Below are 18559 nucleotides of genomic sequence, written 5' to 3'. Positions count from 1 at the left end.
CCGTACGCTGTTAGGGGAAAAAGAGGTTGTTGTAAGAGGAGAAAAGAAAAACACGCTTGCTGTTTCTCGGTCGATCTGATGTTGATGTGCCTTGCTCTGCTGGTTTCATGCTTTCTCTTTATTTTCTCTGTCCTCCATTAATTCACATAATATAATCTCGTCAGGAAGGACAATACTATGCGTATTTCCCCCGAGATTCCGGAGCCTAGCTAATTAAATAATATAATACCCGGATGATGGTCGTCATCCATCGGCCGTTTCGGGAGACAGGACATTACATTATTACTATTATTATTATTATTACATTATTACAGGTGAATATCCAAAGAGAGATCGAACGTGCAGTGTGCAGCGCACTAATAATCTGTACGGAATGCCGATTCCAATTATAAATACCAGATATTTCCGTGGCTGACGCAGGGGGCAATGTCTGCGGAATTACCTTCGCCCACGGTTCAAGCACCAAGAAGATGGTTAGTTAACTTACGTAGGGGCAATATTAAATATAGAAAGGAAGAGAGGAGCAGCCAAATAATAATATATGCAGCAAGATTCTGAGCGAGGCAATAACTAATATTGAACATGATGATTCAATCCAGCAACTACTGCGTAGTTCTTCAAATGCCCTCCCTCTGTGCCATCCAACGGCTAGACATGAATTTCTGCCACCCCCCCGTCACGGCTTCTTTCTAACCAGCTTTCCTCGCAGCGTCCGCAGCAAAATCCTGAAAAAAAAAAAAAAAAAAAAAAGCAAAGATGACCCATGCCAAGAATCATCGCTGATCAGATCGAACATCACAAGATAATTCTTGTCATTGGATTGGTGATCGCAATCAGGCGAGTTCAAGTGGCGTCGTGGAGTGCGATCGGTTCGCGCAAGAATCAATCTAAAAAAACTAGCGAACAGTCAAAGGAGAAAGAAAGGTTTTGCAAAACAACAGCACAGTTTGAAATAATAATAATAATAATAACCTTCTTGTCGAGGCTTCTTCAGCCATGAGATTATTTGCTGGCCCCCAGTTGCAGTCCGTCCCGGACCAAAGCAATCCAATCCGGTGATAGCAACATCGCTCTTCTCTCAATTGATGTGTCTCTTACAACACACATTGGAGTGTTTATTTCAAATTCTTTCAAATTCTTTCAGATCTTCATCAGAGCCATGGAAAACGCCCTTCCAATTATTTTACTTGTGGCGGTGGCAAATAAAAACCCAATTGGAATGAGATACTCAGCCTGCAGCTATGGCGTAGCTGGGGAAAACCTGGAGCTGCAACAAGTCATCGAACCAGCAAATAAGATCTCTGAAATTATTTATTTATTTATTTATTTTATTTTTTTCCCTTTCTGCAGCCCCAGTCAAGCTCAGAATTTTACCTCAGCAGCCAATAATTCGCGAGTCCCATTGAATTTGGCTGTTTCGGGGCTATCAAATCGCGAACCAGCAGCACTACCCCGTAGTAGTTACTGCAGACCCAGCATCGTCGTCGCATCGTCGTCGCATCGTCGTCGTCCCTAGCACTTCCTGATCTCATTCACACCTCCGACTTTCTTTCTTACCAGATCCTCGGACTCTTGTATGAATACGTCTTTATCGATGAATGCTTTATGGAATGCTTTTCCTTTTTGCAAATTGGTAGTTAGTCCCGATGAGGATTAACTACACCAAAGAGCGAAGCTGCACGATAGTGCCCGCTAACCAACATGGCGAATTGATATCGTGGCATAATTCACGAAGCTAATGCCACCTCTCCCAAGTCTCTCTCCTGTTGGGAATCAAATAAACTGGGCCCAGTGAAAAGAGGCAAACCAATCAAGAGCTTATTATTAGCTCGCTAGCAACAGGAATGCAGTTCTCTGGAAGTGCTGGCCGTGGTTGGGTGGTGACGGCACACAACGTGTCCTGCAGGCTGGCTTGAGTTGGCCCGCCCGTTTTTGCGATTGCCGCCTCTTTGTTGTGATTGTCCGTTTATGATTGCCCTGAGCGGACGATCCGAGTGCATTATTTATCATTCCCCGGTTTCCCCTGGTTTTTTTTTTTTTTTTTTTTGCTCTTGCTCTTCTCTTCTCTTCTCTTCTCTATTTTTCATCCCGCTGCCCATCACTGATCATCTTTGCGAAGCACGAAAGCAAAAGCCTTCCTGCCTTTCCCTTTCTCATCATTATTAAGGTTATACTACGAATTCAGGAGAGAGTTAAAATGAAGGTTTCCGTATTACTCTCTGCAGGTGCTTTCGCCGCCTTGGGCGCTGCGCAAGACTGGAGTGGTGTGTCGGACTGTGCTGTATGTTCTACGCAAATGCCGGCCCCCTCCGCTATCCTGATATTGGGCTTCACACTGTTGAGTTATGTTAACAGAGAATTGAAAAATTGTTAGCGCGGATGCATTGAACGGATGCTGGGTCTTGCTCCAAGCCTCGGTTGCAAGACTGAAGATGTCCCCTGCCTTTGCACGAACATGGATTTCGCCTATGGTGTGCGCGACTGCACAATCCAAGCTTGTGGTCCGGAAGATCTTCCAGGTGCCGCCGCTGCTGCAACCGAGTTTTGCCCCGACGACCCGCCAGGCGCGTCCCCAAGCGGCTCTCAGGATGCTACAGAGACTCCTACTGGCGAGCACACCCCGTCCCCAACGAGATCATCCAGCCCGACTGATTCAACTGCTGTAAGATATTCCCTTACCACCAGGTTACAGGGCACAATATCTGTGTTATCTGTGTTACTAACAAAGACAACCCAAAACGCATCAGACACGCTCGGAGTCTCCTGCTTCTACTCCTTACACTACCCAACCAATTGTATCAATAATCACTTCCGGCACTCAGGTAATCACGACCACTGTCGGCAGCACGACACTCTACTCCCCCGTATCTGACGCAACCGGAACCCCTCGACCAACTGGCACTGAATCCGAGCCAACTGGTTCCAGCACCGCTTCTCCAACTGACCAACCCAACACTACCGGCACCAACACCGGCACCGGTGCTACTCCTGAACCAACCGACAACGGCGCCTTCCATATACTTGCGCCTGCCACCCAAGGAATCATGGGAGCCCTCGGTGTTGTCGCCCTGCTCGCGCTGTAAAGGTCCGTCCTCGCAAGATGATGTCAAACTATATTAATGCTACCCTTGACGAGCAATGCGTCAAACCAAGCACATGACCCATGGGTATTAGCTGATGGAAATGACAACTTTTTTTTATTGATATCATGTTTATAATTTTATTTCTACTCCCCTCACCTCATGACGGGGAGTGAGCCATGCGCTCTTTTCGCATTTGTTTTCGCTTCTACCTCGCCCGAAACTGTGACGCGGTTCTCCGGTGGCATCAATTGCCAATTATAATATCTTACATGCGGCCCAAGTCCAACATGTATGGGGAGGGTAATTATGGGGCGTCATTTCTGGTGGATGGAAAATAGTAATAATGGGCCCTGATAAATAATATTACCAATTTATGACTAGTAACACTGTCAGTGTTGAAGCATATTCTTCTGGATTCCGCCAACAGAAAGCTGGCATAGTTGGTTATTGCCAGTGCCATTGGGATAAATAAATCTATCTGACCAGCTTCCACACAAACGCAAGAACAGCCACCAAGCAAGCAAAGGTAAGAACCATATTTCGAAGAGCTATCACTCCATGTTTTCGGAGCGCATACTCAACCCTCCCCTGAAACCAACCCAGCAGCGTCATTAGCTCTGGGAAACGGCTGACCATGCGGAACCTCCTTTCCCAAGAACTTGCACACCGGCTCCCAGCCATCTTCAACCTTTCCACTCCAACAACCGCGCTCGGGGGGGACAAGCAACAGCCACAAAGCCCACTTTTCGTTTCCCTCCTCACAGAGATGCTTCATCGCGCTTGCATGCCATTTGTCCATATCGCGCCGGACGTTAAGAATGACTTTTTGGCCTCGGCATAGGCGGCGATCAGCTCTGGGGCGAAACATGATGCTGCCGAGTCTGCGACAGCCACGCTGTGACCGAGCAGTGCGTCGAACAACTTTTTGCGGGCGAGACGGACCCAGCCTTGGGTGTATAATAGTAAGGGGTCTTCGAAAATGATGTCCCAACCCTATCAAAATCAGTGGGGCCGCGAAAAACATGTGCCACCCCATTTATGTAGCATTAGTATTTTTCGGGGGACATCGAGTTGTGGACAGTGAAGCCGCCACATGGAGGCCGTTCTGCAGATGTGATTTTGCCTCTTCACTTTTGGAAAGGAGGTTAGAGAGAGAGGCGCATATGGTATGTATGATCGTATCCGAGCTTCAACAAGGCATGTTGCAATGATTCAGTTCCGCTACGCATAGTACTTGCATGGGCTTCGTTCGAACACGCGGAGGGGGTTCGGGATACCCATAGAACCATTCGCAGAAGTGCCAGAAGAGGCTGTTCATTGCCATGGCGATGGGATTGGGAAGCGGGCGACAGTGATATATATTTTATGAGTGGGCCTTTGCGCCGCTGATACGATGATAATTTTGAAATGCTTGATAGTTATGAGAACTATAACTAATTATGTAATATTAGGATTGAACTGGCTAACTTCTATATACTACTATCTTCTTTACCTGCTTTTATATCCAAGTTCCAACATACTACTCCGAAGATTCCCCCTCAAAAGGTTATTATAAAAACAAGCATCAAATGCTCGCTTACGCTCGCTTTGCTGCTTGCGCAGCCCCCTCTACCACTTCCACCCCCTTCCACGCCCTACTCCCTCTACCTCTACCCCCCCCTTACCACCCCTTCCACCCCTTCCACCCTCTACCACTCTCTCCCCCTACCACTCTCTTCCACCCTTATATCACCATTATCAGATTAATCAGAGTCATACAGGCTGCAGAGCCAGCTGTTCAATCCCATTCATGAATTCAAAGGGGTGCACATGACATCACATGAGATCAAAAATGAACATAGAGAAGAGTATAAGAAATGTAAATACTGTAGAGAATGTATAAAAAGAACAGAATGAAAAAAAGAATGACGATTTGAAGATTGATCTGAGCTGTATGATCTGAAGCATTCAAATATTTTTGATGAGATGCATATGATGTCACATTACAGTGTTTTTTATATGAAAAAGTTGATTTTTGTATAATAAATAGAGAGATAATAATGTAGCTAGCTTCTCTGATAATAAATAGAAGATTAATCATTTCACAAAATATTTGAATGCTCAGCTCTGCTCTCTAGCTCATACAGCTCAGATCAATCTTCAGAGCTTCATTCTTTTATTCATTCTGCTCTTTTCATACATTCTCTACAGTATTTACATTTCCTATACTTTTCTCTATATTCATTTTTGATCTCTGTTTTCATAGCATGCACTGCTAAATGCTCTGTAACATGATCTCATGTGATGTTATGTGCACCCCTTTGAATTCATGAATGGGATTGAACAGCTGGCTCTGCAGCCTGTATGGCTCTGATTAATCTGATAATGGTGATAGGGGTGGGGTGGAAGAGGGGGTATGGGGTGGATGGGGTGGAAGAGGTAGTAAGGGGGGGTTGCGGGGCGGTAGGGGCGGTGGTGGTGGTAGAGGGGGCTGCGCAAGCAGCAAAGCGAGCGTAAGCAATAATATGTGCTTATTTAGTTAGCTCCTACGCAGGGGAATTAACCCAAGTCTGATCGTCGTCTATGCATCGAGCGGCTGAACTCCTGCAAAAAAGCGCGCAGTAAATAACTGAAATTATGGATAACCAGCTCACCACTGCCACTAATCCCGTGGACAAGTCGTTTTTCAGCCAGCCATCCTCACAAGGAATCGGGTGGTCCCAAGAGTTGAAACGCTCCAAAGCCGACGTTTATATCAAAGAAAGCCCTGTCGCCAACAAGCATTCACGCGAAGGAATTCGGAAGAAAACGCAACTTGATTCAAAAACTCACATGCAGATTAGAACAGAGATTGGGCTCTCAAAAAATATAAAAAATAAAAAATAAAAATCTAGTTGCAAGAACAAAGCATCCAGCTAATTAGACCCTGTCCGTGCTCAGATCCCCAAGACACACACCAGACCACTCATCCTAGTATCGAGCAAGTGAGAACATAAATCAGGAGAAGTAAAGTGGAGATGTCCTGCGTCATTAGTTATGGCTAGCAAATAAGAAGCAGGATATAACAATGCAACGTATAAAAAGGCGCCCCTGGTCTGAACGCCTTTTACTGAAAACATGAACCTGAACAAGAAACGGGAAAACAAGGAGAAAAAGAAAAGAAAATATATGAAAAAGAAAATGCCCGGAAATATAACGAGAAAGCGAAGCAACACAAAAAAAAAAAAAAAAAAAAAAAAGCTGAACAGCTCCACCACCAATCGAAACGAAACCCTCCAGTTACTCTTCGCCCAAACTCTGCCTCACGCATTGCCGTACTCTCTTCTTAAACTCCTTCGGGTCCTCCCGCCAGAGTCTTGCAGCTTCCACATTTGCGGGACTCTCATCGTTGGGACTAGAAAGCATGCTGATAACGCTGAGGAGAATGGTTTCGGGGGTCTGCACTGGCGACCAGCGCTCGGCAGCAGACTCGTAGCCATATTTGTCGTCCTCGGGGGGATGTAGGATGGATATGCAGACTTCGCCGTTAGGGTAGACTAGAGGGGGAAACTCTCATCGTCAGAAGTGAGGATACACTTTAAATATGTAAGGGACCGGGATGGAGCGAGAAAGATCTTTTGGCTAAATGTTATGTACTCTGTACAGTACGTACTATTTGGGTGGAATATTGGAGTTTCAAATTTCATCGTCGGCGGCATATGAGGATACTCCGGGGGGAAGGTTAGTCGAGCGCAGAAAAAGCCGCCTAGATATAAAGAGATTTCAACTTGTTAACAAGCAAGCTTCCTCAAGTTTTGTGCCCATGTCATGTCAACCTCCCGGCACAGACGGAGTTTTGACCAAGATAGAGATAGAGAAGATATCTTTGTATCCTGCAACCAAAGAGCCCCGTTTGAAAAATGCCCGCCCAAAAACATACCGCCATAAAATTTACACTCATCCGAGATCATGAGCATAACCTCCCATTCAAATATGTTATCGTTCGCCAGCCCGCAGCTTATTCCCGGGATATCCTTATCTGTTTGCATCTGCTTCAATTGGCGGCCGAGCAGCCCCGCTGCAGCAGAAGTGGCCATCGTGAACTACTAGTTGGGTGAACTGGCAGGGGCTAGGAAATCTGTGACGGTCTAATATTCTTTGAAGGCTTTGAAAAATGTCTTTGTATTTTCGGTTCTCCCACTACATATAATATATATATATATATAAGAACAAGAGTGGGCGGGGAGGGTGAGGGGAATGGCGAGTGAGGGCAATAATATATGGTGGTGGCGTTGGGATGTTGGGGGAAACCGCCAGGACTTCGCGGCGAGCGTTGGAGATAGCCGCAGTGGATTGGTCAAGGGCCTACACAGGGTAGCAGTGGGTTCCTTGGGAAGAAAATGTCGAAATAATCGTTCTAAATCTTCGAGCTAGGGTTTTTCCATATAATATACTGAGGTTGACGGTCGAAGCCGTGGTTAGTGATTCTTCCTCGTCCGTTCCCCGCGATCAGCCAGCATTACCTAATCGGGTAATTCCGCCTATCAGCCGATGAAGGTCACTCACGGAATTACTACGTTTTTGGAACGGCGGATTTGCTAGCGGAAGAAGGGCGCTTGAAAAATATGCACATCCATGGCAGATAGTAAAATCATATTCGCAACGTACGGAATATACACAATAAAGATCGTATTGAAAACTATAACAGCTCAAAGTGAGGATTGGAGGCTACAAAAGGGACAAGAAATACAGGTCGAACGAATGAAGAGAACGGAGAAAAATGCAGAGAAAAATGTAGAAGCTGGTTAAAATATTGAACATGGGGAAAACCTGCCCGATACTTCACTTGATTGTGCTCGAGGGGAGAGGGGACGAAACATAGAAATCGGAAACATGTAGTTAAATCTCCATGACAGCCAGGGTCGAACTTGCTTTCCAGGCTAGCTAGTCGCCCCTAGGGGGCCACTGAATATATGTATATAACTTTGCCAAACGAAAAACAAGGGAAACCTACGCCTGCACAAACATCTTCTCCTTCATAAGACTAGCTTCGCCAGCAATGACGATAGCGCAGGCAACCGTGACTGGGACCATCATGGCGAAGGTTTTCACTAGAACCTTGAGGAGACGGACACGCGATGGCCAGGTGAAGGTCTTCCAGGCATCCAACAGGCCAATCTTGCCGCTACCTCCCAAGATAGCCGGCTGAACCTTTCCACCAAAAGTGCGATCGAAGGGCACAATGGTCTCCTCTTGATCAGGGAGAATAGATGCCGCGACTCGGATCATGGTCACGGTGGCTGGAAGCTCAATAAGGAGTGTCAGACATATGGCGAGGAGAAAAGAGCCGATGGCTATAGCAACCTCGGCGCGGAGGTCGAATTCTGGGTCTGAGAGTGGATTGCCCTCGTTCACACTCCATACTCGGCTTCTCATCGCTAGATGGGCAGGTAAGATAAAGGTGAGTTGCGAAGCCACCGACTGAAGGGCAACAGCGGGAGCAATCTTCACCCAGCTGCTATATCCAGGGATGCGTCTCCAAAAGCGTTTGGCAGAGGGCTCTGAAATTACAATGTGGACCCAGGCAAGCGCCAGAGGGGCGGAAACCACTTCGGCGGCAATACGGCCGAAGGAATGTAGGGGATGGCTCAGGTCGTTACCACGGCCAAAGGTAAAGAATTGGGAAAGGATCGAACGGCTAATCACCAAGCACATGTAGATTCCCAACCCTCGGAAGCGGGACCAGGGACCGGCACGGGCACGAAGATGGAGGATGGCGGAGCGCAGGGTGCTGGTGACAGGGAACAGGCGTTCAAGAGCGACATCGGGACCAGGGCGAACTGCGTTGGTTGTTTTACTGGAGTCATCGGGACTGTCCCTGATGCGCTCATAAATATCCGGATGGGGATCTTCCACCACAGCCAATGTTGCAACGACCGTGCCATAGGTATATTGAATCTAGAATTGCAGCCAACGAATACTGTGTTAGCGGGGCATGGGATCAAGAGGGGTATGCTATCACCATCCATGGGGAAACACATACGGCGAAAGAAATAAGGCCGAACACTATAGCAGTCACAGAGAACACCAGTATGGCCCAGACTGATAGTTTGCGTCGCTCTTCATTGTCGTCGTTTGAAGTTGGTGATAGGTAGCCGGACGTGGCGTCCATCCCTCGACGGACCAGGTGATGGGCAACAGCAGACATGTCAGCCACCGAAAGGAACGACGAGATATATAAAAATGAAACCACAGTAAGGAGAGACACAAGAAAGACACAGAACGTGTTTATTGAGATAAAAGACCACAAAAAGAAAGGCAGCTGAGAGGAAGACTAAAAGATGGAGGAAGTTGATCAAACCTTGCGGGAGGTGAGCCTCATTCACCCCCTTGTTAGCATTATTTAGTAAGCCGGCCGCTGTAACATAACTAAGTTAACTAACTAATAAATAGTTATAAATTTAGGCAACAACTCAAAACCATCATGATCACGACATTGAGCGATGACGGGATTCTTATTTCTGTGAACTAGGATTCCAAGAGCTGACGTGATTAGAGTTGATTGACGATGCAAGGACATAACGATGCACATTCGTATGTGCTATACAAACACATGTATAGGTTTCATATCCAGATCTCAATCAACCCAGGTAGTTATCATTCTCAAGCCCGCCTACGATGGTAGGTGACCAACCAAGATGATAGACGACGCCAGGAGGGCTGAGATATCTCACCTGTTGATATTATTTCCACAACCCTCAAGCAATCTAAGGCCCATCTGCCCCGTGGTTCATCTGCAGATGTTCTCTCCGGGCGTGTCTTCCCGTTTATTAGCCCTATATGTAGCAGATGACCATGACAGACACCTTCGTGATTCTGCCACTGATATCTGAACAGCGTGGATAATGAGGGATCGCCAGTTATTCCATCCAGCTATCCCCATCTTCATGCAAAACCCCCACTCGGACAACTGTTGTTCGTTGCGAGGGCTTGCCTCCCTTCGCCCGGAGCTGCAGGGGTCTCGAAGATACTGCTGCTTCGTATATGAATGGAGTCAGTCCCCAATTTGAGAAGACAACGGGATTTTGATCGTTATTGCCTCCATCCTCCTTTTCTCCATGCTCTCTCACTCCCTCTCTTCTCCCCTCCTCTCCTCTCCATCTCTCCCTGTGCTGATAGATCCATGGTATATCTATTTTTCCATCCTCCGAGCCGAGGTCCGCCTTTGTCGCCTTACATAATCTCCCCCCGCCGCCCCGTGTTTGCTTCGAGCCGGAAGCCGCACCGCACCCGCATCACAGGCAAATCTTGCATTTCTCCAGATTCTCCCGCTGGGCTTTTTTCCCCATTTTTTCCAATTTTTTTTTTCCTCTTTCGTTTTCTACGTCGTCGTTGTACTTAGCAGGTGTTTCCTTTCAGTCCATACACTCTCTTCTTCGGATTGTGCCCGAGTGCTCTTTGCGCTGGCTTGGTAGCCTCTCCTATCTCGGATTCCCCTCCCCCCCAAATCCCTCATCAGCCTACATTCCTCACGCCTCTATATCCACAATGCCGTCCTCCACGACTGTTGTCTCCCCTCCAGCACCCATGGAAGCAGAGCCCAAGAAACAATCTCCGGCTGCTGCAACTGCTACCATCTCCCAGATCAAATCGTTTGTTGCCGGTGGTGCGGGCGGAATCTGCGCTGTCGTTGTTGGGCACCCCTTCGACTTGGTTAAAGTCCGCCTGCAAACTGCTGAGAAAGGAGTTTACTCCGGTGCCATCGATGTCGTGAAAAGAACTATTGCCCGCGAAGGCCTTACAAGGGTATGTCCATGGACGGGCTAACCTCTCTCAAGCTACTATCCCGCGAATTTCCATAAATCCGTAATCTAATAGCACCAATAGGGCCTATACGCTGGCGTTTCAGCTCCATTGGTCGGAGTAACTCCTATGTGTATGTTTTCCTTTTCCTATTCCTTTGACTGGTGAAGATTATTGTTCAACTGGCTAACTGTTTCCAATTTTCAGTCGCCGTCAGCTTCTGGGTACGTTCGCATCGGTCAACCGTAATTTTTTGCCCGCACCCCCTCTAATCACTCCTCGTATCTATGCAGGGTTATGATCTTGGGAAAACACTCGTTCGCAACTTCTCCACTGTTCCGGTACATAATGGAACTCCCCAGTACTCAATCGGCCAAATATCTGCTGCCGGTTTCTTCTCCGCGATCCCCATGACCCTGATCACCGCTCCTTTCGAACGTGTCAAGGTTCTCCTTCAGATTCAAGGCCAGAATCCCCCTCCTCCCGGCCAAAAACCCAAATATTCCGGTGGTGTAGACGTTGTCCGCCAGCTCTATAAAGAGGGCGGTATCCGTAGCGTATTCCGCGGAAGTGCCATGACCTTGGCCCGTGACGGCCCTGGCTCTGCGGCATATTTCGCCGCCTATGAATATATCAAGCGCAGCCTCACGCCAAAGGATGTCGACGGAAATGTCACCGGCGAACTGTCCTTACCCGCCGTGGTTGCTGCAGGCGGCGCAGCTGGAATTGCTATGTGGATCCCCGTCTTCCCTATCGATACCATCAAGTCCCGGCTCCAGAGCGCGGAGGGACGACCCACCATCGGAGGCACCATCCAAGGCGTATATGCTAGCGGGGGATTCAAAGCATTCTTTCCCGGATTCGCCCCTGCTTTGGCAAGAGCGGTGCCGGCAAATGCTGCTACTTTGTAAGTTCCTTGGTTCCACGAGGTGTACATAATTCAACATCCATGTTTCCAATAGCTGACAATTCGCTCACCCAAACAGCCTCGGAGTCGAACTGGCTCACAAAGCCATGAACAAGTTTTTCTAGTCACTGAGATATACGGATGAAATAAATTCTCCTTTTCTTTGTCATATCAGCACATAGAAATTTACCTTCCCCCTGTGCTCCACAATGAAGAGGTGGAGCTATGATACCCACGCATATTAAGCTGCGAACATATATCTATCACACATCAAATCCTGAGCACCATTTCTCTGGTAAATATGTCTTCCTGCCTTCCTCGTTTCCATGATGCGGGGTTGAGAGAACTCAGCCCCCTGAAAGCGGAGTTTGTTGTAGACATTCCTTGCTCTTTTTTGTATTTACATTTTATCCTTTTCCTCTCCTAAACCTTGTACATGTACAGATTCCACGACTTTTGTTCTGTTTCCTTACTGTTTATCGTTCCTCGTCCGGTGTTTTCAAATTACTGTTACCTTCTGTCATAGAGCACATATATAGATCATGCCGTATTGGGTTGGTTCATTGGTTAAACATTCGTGCGTGGGATTTTTTGTTTTTTTGTTGCATGCCAGTGTGTAGGGCGGTTTTAACAACAGGCACATGGTAAACGTTGGCACAGCGCAAGTAAAATTTACCAAAATTACTATTAGTGCAGCGATACCACTATCTCTCACACACCCTCTCAGTCGCGTTTCCTTCTCCTATTTTATGTCCCAGTCTACCACTCTAACTTACTCCCTAAACTTCCCACCACAGTATATGCATGTGTCGAAAGTCTCACAGAGTATATCTAGCAACCGCCGCTCTTGGCACTGAGCCTGAGACTCACCCGCCGTCTCCATCTCTGGCTCAATCACACTAGGGACTTCGGCAAGCTCCGCATCCAAGACTTCGCCACCACACACTGAACAACGCTTGGAAATCGACGGGTCCTGGATGGAGAGAAACGTCAATCCGCATCGGGCTAGATTTCCCAATACGACACTCATTAGTGGTTGTGGGATTGGAATTACAGGAAAAGTTTAGGGGCTGCAAAAAAGGGAGACGAACCGAACATATGCCCCTCCGTGCACTGGGACTCTTCAGCAGAGTACCAGTCAATACCGCTCCCGCATATATTGCAGAATTCAAATACATCATGACCAGCCTCCGCTTGGGCTTCGCGGGGTTTACCGGGTATCTGTTTGCTCGTTTCCGGACCAGTTGAGGGCTCTGAGGGATGTTGGATTTGCGGCTGGAGCTTTTCGTCTATAAGGGATAACTCCAGCGATAAGTCGAGGTTTAATGTATCAGATAGCCACTGCGCCGCTGATTTGGCAGCTTCCAGCACAGGAGGGTCATCCGCGGGGTATTGATCTGTAGCGAGGCAGCAGATAGCAGCGTATTTGAGCTTTCTTTCCCAGGGGTCATTCGGTATATCTCTATGGTTCCCATGTAGGGTGAACGATAGGACCCTTGCGCGGGCAGCTCTCGTGTGCTTAGGTGTTAATTGTGGAGGAATATCCCAAGGCAACGTTGCTGAGACAGCCTCGCGGGGCTCCCCGCTCCCACCCTCCGCGGGTTGTGGGTGCGCAAAGACTATCCTCGAGCGTTCACGCGCCGTGGTGATATATTCAACCATGTCGCTGGGATGGACTGTGAAGCACGCTGCAACCCAGCCTCGATGGCTAGTCATGCCCCATATCCTGGCGACGGACATGCCGCCCAGGTCGTGGTCAAGGTCGAATCGGCTGCGGAAGCCTTCGATCTGGCTGTGAAGATCGGCACTCTGCGGGTTGCCCGAATGGCCATCATCGCTCATAGTAACGTCTTGAGTTTGGGTCGCTGGCAGTGGTAAAGAGCGGAGGGATGATGAATAATGGGCGACGTGTAGGACAGGGGTATGCGATTGGGTGTCCGTTGTGGAAGTTATGGCTATCGCGCGGAATCTTCAGCAAGTACGCATCTAAAAGGGCTTTTGTGTGACAGGATGCTCACCAGTAATGGGCTCCCATTCTAGTAAGCTGTTATCTTCTGCTATGTCTGCACGTAGTGCGTGGTGGAATGATATCGTCGGCGTGCACTGCCGTCTCCCAATTGACTCCGAGACGAACAGGTCGTCAAGTGTAATCACAACATATCCCCCAAGATATCCAACAGCCAAGCATAATGATGGTGAATTTTCAAGGTCCTTGAACGGTTAGTAAGAACACTATCTAGGTATAAAAGGGAAAGGATGTCTTATTTACCGCACAGTCGACCCAACGTAGAGGGCCATGGAAGCTCATACGCTGAAACTGATCTTCTTGAGAGATAGGGATAGCTTCACTCAACAGTAAATCCAGTCTGGCATCCGCATTATTTCCTTCTTCCTCTCCTCCCAGTTCTTCAAACTTTGCATGTAACAGAAAAACCTTAACCTCAGTAGCTTGTATAATTGCAATTGGAGAAGTATGTCTAGGCTTCCCCTGATCGTCCAAACTCTGTCGCGGGGAGCCCCACGCAATGTGAGATATGATGTGTACTGATCTCATCGGTTGACTCAGAAGGGAACCAGGTTGTACACGAGGATATGCCGCAGTCGGCGGGGATACCTCATTATGGGAAATAATCTCAACCCATAACTTTCGTCGGGTCTTCGCGTCTGATCCCCGGCGGTCATTTCTAACTCTGATCAAAGTTATGTCGTTCATATCATTCGCCACAACGAGTAGAGACATATTTCGATAGGCAGGATGCCCATGTGGAGCATCCTTGTCATGACGATCATCATCGCATTTAGGACCCCAACAGAAGGACCTGACATGCTGTTTACGCTGTAAAATTGAACTCTGTCCTTGTAACAATGGACCAAATGCATCTTTTAACGCACTATTGACAACTACACTCCGCACCCACTTGGACTGTCCGTCCGCCAGCTCCCAGAGCGACAGGACCAAATTGCTTGTCAATACCGCGAGGACGTGTCGACTGTACTTGGCCAGGCAATGCGGCGACCAAGCCAATGCCACAACATGGCTGACAGACTGCTCTTCACCGAGAGAGAAAAAACCATCGCCCCGCTGGGGAAATATCATGGGCCATTCCTTATTAGTGAAGACATTTACGCGGAATTTGGTGGTTGTCCACTGGGTGTTTGATGTGGATGGTGTTTCCGCCGCACCAGCTGATGTTGGTAATTTTATCCGCGGAGTCTAGATATTGGGTGATCAGTATTATGATACTTTTGCTATAGATCATAACCGGTATTCGAAGCTCAATAATGATACATGGAAGAAGCTGATTTTCGTGGCGGATAAAGGGGTGTGTGATTTACTAACTAGAACATGGACATATTCCCCCAGTGCAACAGCGAGCTCACCATCCGGGGACCAGGAAATACAATCGAAACAGGATGGGAAAAGCTTTAGTTCGACAGGATCGAGCGTCATGGCTTGATGGGGGATGTCAGGTAGCTACCGTAGCATTTTAGAGGCTGCTGCTCCCATGGCTTAAGTCGAGGTTTTTTTTTTTTGTTCAAAGCACCATACCATACCATAGTAGTAACTAGTGGTTATGCGAGAATATTTTACACCAAAAAAGCTCACTTTCCCTTCAAAATGACTAATGTTCCTGCCTATAAACTCGCAGATAAAATTTTGCGAAGAGCTCTCAAGTTTTTACGTGTTCTCCAAAATATTATCTCTGTTTCATTTAATGTAACTATCCGCTTCTGATACATATTTCCATGATATGAGATCCATACACGAAGTATGTGATTGGCTATTTGTATGGTCAAGAAATAATTGCCTTTTTCGTACTCTGTACAGATATAAATAGTAAATAAATAAAGCCCATATATATCATCACATTTCCATGCATTAATGATTGTTCATTCCTCTAGAGCTCTGTTTATAAAATATAGATGTTATACAGTTACGCAGAACGAAAACCATAGGTTTTAACAATACACAAAAAGGATCAATCTTTCAGCAGGGTCAGCATCTTAAGATATAATAATATTTCTACAGTATGTTTTTTCGTCTGGCAAGTTGTTCTCAGACAACCCTTAGAACCCTCGTTCCGAGTCTCAGCCAACATCCTCTTTCCGACAATATAGTTTTTCTTTTACTCGAGCCTACAGATGTGAAAGGGAGACATTAACTTTTCTGTCTGGAGTAATAATGTAATTCTTGGGAAACATCTATCCTTCTGACATCTCTCCTGGCCTTGGTACAACGGTATAGGCGTCGCGGTTTGCAGCAATACGGCCAAAACTGGACAGTTCGAAGTCGCTGTCACAGAACAATATCGTTGTCTAGACGGATCAGTGACCGCTCATCCCCGGATTCGGACGGCAATGGAGGTGATGCGTCTTCGTCTGAGGCATTCTTTAGATTGATATTAGAGCGGCTCAGTTGTTTCAAATTGGTGGCTTCCCACTGAGAAACTACGGAAAAGGGTCGAAGAAGTAACTCGCAGATACTATGGGGTCGTTTTCCTTTTTTGAAATAAATGGCAAAGGGGCTTCAGCGTGGGAATGCAGGAGGTCAAAATAACAGTATCTGCTTATAGTCTAGGATCGTCCCTCATTGTTAGTCTCGCATATGACTTCGAATAGAAGGAAAAGGGACAGAAATGAGATATTTTACTTCGCCCATATTATCCACTCGCCGCTTCTGTCTGGAAGGAATCTGATGTTAGGCCTTCATGTAAATTCGGGGACGTACGGTAGGGTAACAAACTCTCAAGTAGTATCGACTCTCTGTTTCAAGATTGGTAGCTGAACGCATTTGACAATCGCAATGGCGCAAGCTCTATAAAGGACAATGTGTGGTGAGAGAAGTAGACTTGGACTAAACAAAGGGGCATAGGCAAAACACACACTGAACCGAGTCCCAGTGCAGCGCAGACAGCAATTTTCTTCAAAATTAAAACTTAAGCCTCCAACGCACAACAACTGCGTACACTGCGAAGTAAAAATCCACGAACACAGACACTGCTATGCATATGGAGGCGTATCAGTAAATCTGTGACATCTTCATGTGGCTGGTTCCTACTTTGTGATGATGGGAAAATATGACACAAACCTCCATTGAAGATGAAATAGACCGTAGCGTAGAACACAAGGGGTCTCTGCACTTGGCATTCTTGATAAGCTTGTCCCAGATTGCCTGGTGAGGTTGGCCAATAGTCATGAGGACGGGGAAGCATATGCAGCCAACCAGTGTGGCAGGTCCGCTCAGGATCCAGACCATATTACGGTGGAAAGGAGTCGGAACAAGAATCCTGTTGAGCATCGCGGCTACCACAAGCTTTAGAACTGAGATTGCAGGTATCCCGACGAGTGATCCGATCTGAGCATTGAGCCTTGAGCCGCGGATTTGCTTTGGCGTTGGTGTGTACTGTTAGTATACTTTCCAAATCCATAACTTATGAGGACGGTAACTAGTATGACATAGACAAATCTCAAGATCTTGACTCGAATGACGGGTTGGTTAGTGAGCTCATCAGCCAATGAGCGGGAATAAAAATAAAGTGACAATGAAAGTGACGAGGACAAGGAAAATGAAATAGAATAGTAATGTAAAATACTATAAAATTGGGAGTCCCACAGGATGAGTGGGAAATGGTGTGGTCAAGGGCCAAACTAGGGGTTACGGTCTAGTTCTTTATATACCATAAGATAGAGTGGGTGGGCAGGAATACTGATGGGAGTTTATGAACTGGACGTGTCGGCTCGGTTGCTACCTGCCCGTCCGATTTATGCGAGAATGCATCTCGGACCCTCTGCTGGCTCATGAGAAAGGATAATATGTGCTGTGTGCTCCGCATAGAGAGACATGGAAAGTTATTTGTGCAGTACAAGGAAGCTATCGAGCTATGGGGAAGATGAAGTTGTCGCTCTCAAAACTTTGTAATTCACACTAAATCCAATCAAGAATGGCTTTCTAGCTGCGCTCCTCAGGCATCGACATTGATTTAGAGAACTGGAGGCCTGAGAGCAATATTCTCCTCAAACGGTGAGCCGTCAAGGTTCAACTAACCTTTGACAGAGGTTGAGCATTTGATAAATAATTATGGCCTTAGACCATTGCCTTGGGAACACGAGGGTTTGGCAGACACGATAGGGGATGCCTACATGTCCTGACCTGGCTGGCCATAACTTTTGAGATCGTCGTTCATATCTTGTGCTGATACGCTACTCAAGTAATCTTGGTGGCTAAGTCCATTGAGACAACGAGGGTTCAACGAGGCGTTCTCGGCGGGTTATCTGGATGGGCGAGTTGCCGATTCGCTGACTCGACAATGTGAAGGAGTCTCCTATAAAGATAACAATCCTTGCTTCTCACGCAGTTCGGCCCATAGACTTAAGCCACTATTAAGGAGAAAGCGGAATATTGCAACGTTTTATTATGGAGAGCAGTTAAGATGATGAACACAAATAAAATTCTCTGAGCGGTAATCTATAAAGTTCGTTGTGTCCATAGAGTTAGGAGAACCGGCACGCGAGTCGTTTGCCTAGCTTTTGGAGTCTAGTCTGGATCAGGAAGGGAGCTGTAATTAAAACGCGTGTGAGCATCGTCTCCAGCCGATCTGCAGTACTTGGGGCAGATTAGAAAATGAGAGAGATGATACCTGGGGGTAAATGAATGATGGTGGAGACTCCCTATTAAATGTCAACACATCTTTTTTACAGAGAATGGAACAATTGAAGTTTTGAGTATGCCATATCGAATTCTCAGCATGGTAGGTATTGTAGACACCAGTGGACGACCGGCCCGCACCGTACTGGTTTGGGGGCACTC

The 18559-nt window shown here is 47.0% G+C and overlaps 7 protein-coding genes across 7 annotated transcripts; 2 read left to right on the top strand and 5 right to left on the bottom strand.

The window, feature by feature from the left end:
• The first annotated feature begins 630 nt into the window (after window positions 1-630).
• Window positions 631-4566, top strand: BDCG_02473 (uncharacterized protein). The gene is made up of 3 exons (XM_045418014.1): window positions 631-2281; window positions 2375-2662; window positions 2748-4566. The coding sequence occupies exons 1-3, from the start codon at window positions 2198-2200 to the stop codon at window positions 3081-3083; spliced, it is 708 nt and encodes a 235-aa protein (XP_045274688.1). The 5' UTR covers window positions 631-2197; the 3' UTR covers window positions 3084-4566.
• On the bottom strand, window positions 3133-4534 carry BDCG_02472 (uncharacterized protein). The gene has a single exon (XM_045418013.1). The coding sequence runs from the start codon at window positions 4117-4119 to the stop codon at window positions 3661-3663; it is 459 nt and encodes a 152-aa protein (XP_045274687.1). The 5' UTR covers window positions 4120-4534; the 3' UTR covers window positions 3133-3660.
• Window positions 4567-5461: 895 nt separating the features above from the next.
• Window positions 5462-7568, bottom strand: BDCG_02471 (ubiquitin-conjugating enzyme E2 15). Its single transcript, XM_045418012.1, has 3 exons — window positions 6982-7568; window positions 6715-6807; window positions 5462-6598 (listed from the first exon to the last, which is right to left on the bottom strand). Exons 1-3 carry the CDS (start codon window positions 7136-7138, stop codon window positions 6342-6344), a joined length of 507 nt encoding a protein of 168 aa, XP_045274686.1. The 5' UTR covers window positions 7139-7568; the 3' UTR covers window positions 5462-6341.
• A 52-nt stretch (window positions 7569-7620) lies between these two features.
• Window positions 7621-10170, bottom strand: BDCG_02470 (uncharacterized protein). Its single transcript, XM_045418011.1, has 3 exons — window positions 9776-10170; window positions 9085-9483; window positions 7621-8999 (listed from the first exon to the last, which is right to left on the bottom strand). The coding sequence occupies exons 2-3, from the start codon at window positions 9247-9249 to the stop codon at window positions 8052-8054; spliced, it is 1113 nt and encodes a 370-aa protein (XP_045274685.1). The 5' UTR covers window positions 9250-9483; window positions 9776-10170; the 3' UTR covers window positions 7621-8051.
• On the top strand, window positions 9497-14273 carry BDCG_02469 (solute carrier family 25, member 46). Its single transcript, XM_045418010.1, has 5 exons — window positions 9497-10847; window positions 10929-10977; window positions 11052-11068; window positions 11138-11751; window positions 11831-14273. The coding sequence occupies exons 1-5, from the start codon at window positions 10590-10592 to the stop codon at window positions 11874-11876; spliced, it is 984 nt and encodes a 327-aa protein (XP_045274684.1). The 5' UTR covers window positions 9497-10589; the 3' UTR covers window positions 11877-14273.
• On the bottom strand, window positions 11949-15413 carry BDCG_02468 (uncharacterized protein). Its single transcript, XM_045418009.1, has 5 exons — window positions 15092-15413; window positions 14021-14965; window positions 13770-13962; window positions 12843-13706; window positions 11949-12756 (listed from the first exon to the last, which is right to left on the bottom strand). The coding sequence occupies exons 1-5, from the start codon at window positions 15200-15202 to the stop codon at window positions 12524-12526; spliced, it is 2346 nt and encodes a 781-aa protein (XP_045274683.1). The 5' UTR covers window positions 15203-15413; the 3' UTR covers window positions 11949-12523.
• A 635-nt stretch (window positions 15414-16048) lies between these two features.
• Window positions 16049-17552, bottom strand: BDCG_02467 (uncharacterized protein; the record flags this gene model as incomplete). The annotated part of the gene is made up of 5 exons (XM_045418008.1): window positions 16049-16192; window positions 16496-16567; window positions 16636-16752; window positions 16841-17137; window positions 17460-17552. The coding sequence occupies 5 exons, from the start codon at window positions 17550-17552 to the stop codon at window positions 16049-16051; spliced, it is 723 nt and encodes a 240-aa protein (XP_045274682.1).
• Window positions 17553-18559: the final 1007 nt, after the last annotated feature.

Source organism: Blastomyces dermatitidis, assembly GCF_000003525.1.
Source record: "Blastomyces dermatitidis ER-3 genomic scaffold supercont1.3, whole genome shotgun sequence".
NCBI lineage: Eukaryota > Fungi > Ascomycota > Eurotiomycetes > Onygenales > Ajellomycetaceae > Blastomyces > Blastomyces dermatitidis.
This window is presented reverse-complemented; position numbering and strand designations above follow the sequence as displayed.

What these genes read in the sequence shown, in the direction of transcription:
- BDCG_02472 (XM_045418013.1), bottom strand. Translation starts at nt 4,119, where the DNA reads ATGGGGTGGCACATGTTTTTCGCGGCCCCACTGATTTTGATAGGGTTG.
- BDCG_02468 (XM_045418009.1), bottom strand. Translation starts at nt 15,202, where the DNA reads ATGACGCTCGATCCTGTCGAACTAAAGCTTTTCCCATCCTGTTTCGAT. An exon ending in GGGAATATGTCCATGTTCTA is followed by an intron (nt 14,966 to 15,091) that starts GTTAGTAAATCA and finishes CCCAATATCTAG; the next exon opens with ACTCCGCGGATAAAATTACC. An exon ending in CACGGAGGGGCATATGTTCG is followed by an intron (nt 12,757 to 12,842) that starts GTTCGTCTCCCT and finishes TGGGAAATCTAG; the next exon opens with CCCGATGCGGATTGACGTTT.
- BDCG_02473 (XM_045418014.1), top strand. Translation starts at nt 2,198, where the DNA reads ATGAAGGTTTCCGTATTACTCTCTGCAGGTGCTTTCGCCGCCTTGGGC. An exon ending in GTGGTGTGTCGGACTGTGCT is followed by an intron (nt 2,282 to 2,374) that starts GTATGTTCTACG and finishes AAAAATTGTTAG; the next exon opens with CGCGGATGCATTGAACGGAT. An exon ending in GCCCGACTGATTCAACTGCT is followed by an intron (nt 2,663 to 2,747) that starts GTAAGATATTCC and finishes AAAACGCATCAG; the next exon opens with ACACGCTCGGAGTCTCCTGC.
- BDCG_02471 (XM_045418012.1), bottom strand. Translation starts at nt 7,138, where the DNA reads ATGGCCACTTCTGCTGCAGCGGGGCTGCTCGGCCGCCAATTGAAGCAG. An exon ending in TGAGTGTAAATTTTATGGCG is followed by an intron (nt 6,808 to 6,981) that starts GTATGTTTTTGG and finishes CTTTATATCTAG; the next exon opens with GCGGCTTTTTCTGCGCTCGA. An exon ending in TCCAATATTCCACCCAAATA is followed by an intron (nt 6,599 to 6,714) that starts GTACGTACTGTA and finishes TTCCCCCTCTAG; the next exon opens with TCTACCCTAACGGCGAAGTC.
- BDCG_02469 (XM_045418010.1), top strand. Translation starts at nt 10,590, where the DNA reads ATGCCGTCCTCCACGACTGTTGTCTCCCCTCCAGCACCCATGGAAGCA. An exon ending in CCCGCGAAGGCCTTACAAGG is followed by an intron (nt 10,848 to 10,928) that starts GTATGTCCATGG and finishes TAGCACCAATAG; the next exon opens with GGCCTATACGCTGGCGTTTC. An exon ending in CCGGCAAATGCTGCTACTTT is followed by an intron (nt 11,752 to 11,830) that starts GTAAGTTCCTTG and finishes TCACCCAAACAG; the next exon opens with CCTCGGAGTCGAACTGGCTC.
- BDCG_02470 (XM_045418011.1), bottom strand. Translation starts at nt 9,249, where the DNA reads ATGTCTGCTGTTGCCCATCACCTGGTCCGTCGAGGGATGGACGCCACG. An exon ending in TCGGCCTTATTTCTTTCGCC is followed by an intron (nt 9,000 to 9,084) that starts GTATGTGTTTCC and finishes CTGCAATTCTAG; the next exon opens with ATTCAATATACCTATGGCAC.